Genomic DNA, 6000 nt, shown 5'->3' with positions numbered 1-6000 from the left:
GCCCGGTCCCTCCAGCCCCGCACCGCCTTCCTGTCCTGCAGTCTTCTTCTTGTCCTCTCCGCCTCCATCCTACTCCGACCTATCACCCTCACCTTGTCCTCTTTCCACCTATCACATTTCCAACTCCCCTCCTCCAAGTCCCTCCTCCCTACCTTTTATCTTCTCCTACTGAACACTCTCTGCTCATTCCTGAAGAAGGGCCTGTGCCCAAAACGTCGAATCTCCTGTTCCCTGGATGCTGCCTGACCTGCTGTGCTGTTCCAGCAATAAAGTTTCAACTAACAACCCTATCAACTTGGTGGCAATTTTCAGGGATCTATGTACATGGACACCGAGATCTCTCTGCTCATCTACACAGCCAAGTACTCTGCGTTCCTGTTACTCCTTCCAAAGTGAATCACCTCACACTTTTCTGCATTAAGTTCCATTTGCCCCTTCTCAGCCCAATTCTGCAGCTGATCTATGTCACTCTGTAACCTGCAACATCCTCCGGCACTATCCACAACTCCATCGACCTTACTGTCATCCACAAATTTACTAGCTCATCTTCCTACGCCCTCATCTAGGTCATTTATAAAAATGACAAACAGCAGTGGCTCCACTTGCCGTACACCACGAGCAACTGAACTCCAGGATGAACATTTCCCATCAACCATCACCCTCTGTCTTCTTTCAGCTGCCAACTTATGATCCAAACCGCTAAAATCACCCTCAATCCCTCTGCATTTTGTACAATAACCTACTGTGGGTATGTTATTCCTTCCTTTAGAATTGCAGTAATCTATAAACTTTAATTGATAAATCAGAGATATTTTAAGAGTCAAACAGTAACCCTGTGCCTACTGGAAACCAGTGGAAGCATTTGGAAAAGGGAAACCAGGAAGAAACTTTCTGATCAGCAAGAATTAACTCTCAAGAATTTGTGGACAAATATTACTGATCTATTCTTCCAGTTTTTCCCTCTTGTCCTCATTTATGCTTGCCTTAATGTCTAAAATTAATGTTGAGGGCTTGCAGGTCAACTCCCATCTGATTATATGTCTCTGTTGCCACCTCTGGTACATCTGTCCTACCAGTGAGACTGAACATACCCAGGAATCATGATACAAACATTCAAATTATGCTCTAGGAAAAGGAATAGATGCATGAATTCCAAGGCTTGGGAATAGATCAATTGGACCTTCGAGCTAGTTCCACCATTCAGTTAGTTCAAGGCTGTTTTGGTTTCTCCACATTCATGCCTAACACCAGTAACCGCTCACCTCCATGCCCCCCTTACTTTTCAAGAATCTATTTACCACTTCCTTAAAAATATTCAAAGACTCGGCTTTTGTTTCCTCTTCAGGAAGGCACCTACAAAAGAAAATTTCCTCTTAAATGTATAACCCTTTTTTTTTAAACAATGTCCCTGATTTCTAGTTTCTCCCACAAGAGGTAACATCATTTTCAGATCCACCCTCAAGACCCCCGAGGATCACACATGCTTCGATCAAGTTGCACTCTATTCTTCTATACCCTAAATAGATACACACATGATCTGTCTAACCTGTCCTCATAAGACAATCCACCCATTCCAGGTATGAGTTGAGTAACTCTTCTCTAAACTGCTTTCAATGTATTTACATCCTTCCTTAAATGAAGAGAAAAATATTTAGCGACACTCCAGATGTGTCCTGAGACACAACCTCCATTTTTTTTGTATTCAATTACCCTTGTAATAAACAACATTCTGGTAGCTTTCCAGATTACTTGTTATCTGCATTCTAACTCTTTGCAATTCCTGCACTAACACACCCAGGTCTCTAATCTTTTAGACAATGCTTTTCTATTTATTCATCCTGCCAAAATTTGACATTTTCCCTTATCATACTCCATTTGGCAGATCTTTGTCCGCTCACTCAATCAATCTAAATCGCTTCGGTGCCTCTGTACGTCCCCTTTGCAACTACTTTCCTGATGGGCAGCAGATGTATGGGAACTATACTAAGTTCGCTTTCAAGTCACACACACCATCCAGACTTGCAACTATGTTGCTATTCCTTCAATATCACTTGATCAAAGTCCTGGAACTCCATTGTCAGTAGCATTGTGCACGTCCCTACACCTTACTGACTGTAATGGCTAAAGGTGATAGCTCACCACCACCTCCTACTGGGCAAATAGGGAAGGGGAGTAAATGCTGGCCCAGCCAGCAACACCCACAACCTACGAATAAAGAAAACAAATGGTTGCATAGTCATGTTTTGTTCCCCACAAACTTCAGGTGTCTGCTGTGAATGTGTTGAGTTTATTTTTGTTGTATATGTATTACAAGTTCTGCTACAATGCAAGCTGTTTTCTTCCATACTGACAGCACGTTGTAGTACACAAAACTGCAAACACCTTTATAGTGGAAAGTATAAAAAAAGAGATTGAATACTTCATTAAATAGTACTTCAAAAACTTCAGCTGCTATTAAGAATTTTCCTTTCCAGATTAATTTAATATTTCAACAATGGTTTTATTGTCTCACTTCTGTAATTTCTGTATAGAATAGTATTGTATGAATTTGGGTTAACAGTAAAATGAGGCAAATTTATTCAGGCAGAAACAACTGTAACCCTGCTATAAATTTATCTCACAGTTACAATTATTCATTTTTTTTTAAATAAGAAGGAAGTCTAGCTTTATTAATCAGTCTGCATTGCCTGCCATGACCCTAAATTTAAGCAACGTGGCAAATGAACCAAGATTAGTACCTCTAAATTATTTTAAGATAATTATACAGAATTCAGTGAACATGTCACAGCTTTTCATTCTAAAGAGATCATTGTGTAATATTAAGCAGCTCAAATAAAATACCATTCAGTTGTATTTCTATGAAAATTTCTTTTACAATCCTGATTCAATTAGAAATAAACTTCTTATTACTTAACATGCATAGAATGCAATAACACATTTCAAATTGACAGTTTCAAAAAAAGCCAGTCAATTTACCAGCAAATACTCATTACCATATATACTGTCACATCAAAGCCAGGTGCCTGTTGTGACGACAGATAGTGTAATTAAATAAATAACTTTTTAAAAAAATACAATATCACTTTAATGGCCTTTGTCCAAAACATTCATGTGTCTACTTTCTTTTCAAATGTTAAGATGACTTTTCATGTGGAGCTACACATCTCCTGTCTTTATTTTGTAGATTTTCAGTGTTTCTATTTTCCTCCACACTCTCACTTATTTTGTAATACATTTATTTCCAAAGTTACAAAAATATCCATATGACCAACAAACCAAACACAACTCCATTCTCCCATCGCATGAGAAATCAAGCCAAACAGCAAAGCAACAACACAAAGCATCATTACAACGCAACTTAACATCCAAATAAAGCCAAAGCACAGTGACAACAGCCAATCTGAAAAAATATTCTTTCCCTTCCCCCCTCCATACTAACCAAAGTTTACACCAAGTACTGAACAAGCTTAAACAATACTGATAGTCCTGTTGTCCTGACGCTAGGTAGCAGGGAATGTCCCAATGGCATAATTAGCAAGATTTCTTGAATTCTTATGCATATATAGTTAGCTCTGTGAGGAGTTCCTTCAGCATGCTTTACAACTAAAAAAATCTGAATTTCTACACATTTAAGTCATGAAAGGCAATCACTCACTCATTTTTAAAGAAATAAAAATGTTTCCACACTGATCGTGCTGAAGATTTCAATGCTAATTATGCAATGGGCAGGACCACATTTAACAATATAGACTTACCGATTTCTGCTTCTGTTTAGCTATAGAAGCATTGAGAAAAACAAGAATAACAGAGCATGCATGTTATTGGCTTTTCACAGGACACGAACAAATACAAGACTTATTCAGTGACATACTGCTGGCTAGCACGTGCAACAGACTGCAGTTTAGGAAGTATGGTTACCTTCTTAAAAAAGGGCATTCTTTTCTCTTTAGACTGGGGAGACGTTAGACTGTTTACACTGGCTATAGGGGAGCGGTGATTTGCTGGGGAGTCATTGTCTTCTGCATCTAAGCCACTGGCATCTAAATCAAATGCTACATAGGCAGATAGGTCCAGGGCACCAGGTCGAGGGAAAGGAAGGAAAACAGGAGTTGAATGAATGGGAATAATTTAAAAAAAGTAGAATCACATATAAAGTAAAGTAATGGCAATGCACAAACTATAAATAAAAGGAACTCAAAGACAACATATCTATTTGTGCCAAATGTAAAACAAGAGACAAACATTGAGTTATGCCATAAATACTAGGAACTTTAATCTGTGAAATAAAAGTAAATAAATTCTCTGCAGAAAAATAAGATTCACTGAATCATAACAACAGTTAACTCACTTGAATGTTCAGTTGCAATCTATAAACATAAACTCAATTGGCAAGTTTATTAAAAGTCACAAGATTTAAATGTGAAATAATCTATGAGACTTCTATCACCACCCAATACCTCTGTCTGTTTATGTTGGATTCAGATAAAGATTGTTCAGTTTCCATAAATATTTTCCTGCAACAACTACGCCACTGGTTTTCATGGATAATGATGAACCTCATTCACCAACACAAAAATCACCATGATCAATAATACAAAGAGAAGATGCAGGCTGGAGATAAGATTGTGGCACAACATTTACTGGATATGGTTGGGGTCTTGCTCATTGGCTGGACAGCCAGCAGTGTCCTGTGCTCGTACAGGTCCCTTAATGGAACACAAATCCGACAAACAGCCTCAGGTTTCACACACAGCGAGGCCCCTGACCATTATTGGTTGAAAACAATAGAAGCAGGACAAGTTCTTCAAGTTTAGTATTTTTTAATTTAATTGCCTGCTTTGGTGTCCAGTTGACAGTGGGGCAGGAAATCCTTTCACAAGCTTTAATTAGGGTGGAGGCAGGAAGACGGTGGGGCCTTGAACACTCCTTCACCACGTTGAATGCATGGGGGAGGATAGCAAATTGACATTTTATTTCCAGTATATGTTCATAAATAATGATGTTAATCTGTAAATCTATTAATTTTGGATATCACTTTTGTTTAAATGATGTATTAAATGTAATAAAAACAGAAAGAAATGAAGAAACTGAGCAGATCTGACAACATCTGTGGAAAGAGAAACTGAGTTAACATTTCAAGTGTAATGACTCTTTGCCAGAAATAGAGAGGGCTGGAAAATGATGGTTTTTGCATTGGTGGAAAAGTGGCAGAAACAGCAAGTAGAACAGATGGTGAAGATTCCCAGGGTAAGACATTTGACTTGTTATTATGCTGTTGTGTTTCTCTCCCCTCAAGGCCTCAATTCGTGGTCAAAAAGTGTAGTGCTGAAAAAGCACAGCTGGTCAGGCAGCATCCAAAGTGCAGGAGAGTCAACGTTTCGAGCATCAGGAATTCCAAAGAAGAGCTTATGGTCAAAACATCAACTCCCCTGCTCCTCGGATGCTGCCTGATCACCTGTGCTTTTCCAGCACCACACTTTTTAACTCTGATCTCCAGCATCTGCAGTCCTCACTTTCTCCCACCTCAGTTCATGAGTTAAATATCCTTCTAGGGCACTGCCAGCCCAGGCAATCATGGCTCTTTAACAGACAGGGTCTTAAGCTCTGTCAGGCTTCCTGAGGGAAGATTCAGGTCTACAGACTGTCAGTCAAAAGCCCAATTCATTTTTTTTCTTTATAATTAAACATAAGGCGATATATCATGAAGTAGTGGGAAGACTTTAAGGAGCACTTGCAGAGAAATTGTTCTAACCATGCTTCATTGCCATCTGTTCACACTCAGCTGAAAATCTATTTCTTATTACCACACACAGTTACAATTTAATCTTCAAGAAATAATGTCAAACCAAGTGGTTGTATATCTGTGCATCCAATTACCAAACTCCTCTGACACCCTGCTCATATTTCCATTTCAGGATGCAGGTGTCAAACGGATACAAATAATTCAGATGCATGATTTTACTGCTCCTCGGATGCTGCCTGAACTGCTGTGCCCTTCCA

The 6000-nt window shown here is 39.0% G+C and overlaps 1 protein-coding gene across 10 annotated transcripts in view; it reads right to left on the bottom strand.

Annotated features, from left to right (window-relative positions):
- Positions 1-6000, bottom strand: part of LOC122550015 (voltage-dependent L-type calcium channel subunit beta-2-like) — a 332286-nt gene that overhangs the window by 34495 nt on the left and 291791 nt on the right. For 7 of the 10 annotated variants that reach the window (XM_043690395.1, XM_043690396.1, XM_043690403.1 and 4 more), the window contains one exon: positions 3919-4052. In XM_043690395.1, coding sequence (XP_043546330.1) covers positions 3919-4052 — 134 coding nt within the window. Of the gene's footprint in view, positions 1-3755; positions 3776-3918; positions 4053-6000 lie in introns of all 10 variants that reach the window. The other 3 variants (XM_043690400.1, XM_043690401.1, XM_043690404.1) reach the window with 1 other exon arrangement.

The sequence above is a fragment of the Chiloscyllium plagiosum genome, chromosome 5, assembly GCF_004010195.1.
Source record: "Chiloscyllium plagiosum isolate BGI_BamShark_2017 chromosome 5, ASM401019v2, whole genome shotgun sequence".
NCBI classification, from domain to species: domain Eukaryota; kingdom Metazoa; phylum Chordata; class Chondrichthyes; order Orectolobiformes; family Hemiscylliidae; genus Chiloscyllium; species Chiloscyllium plagiosum.
The sequence above is the reverse complement of the archived record's forward strand: the minus strand, read 5'-3'. Positions and strand labels throughout refer to the sequence as shown.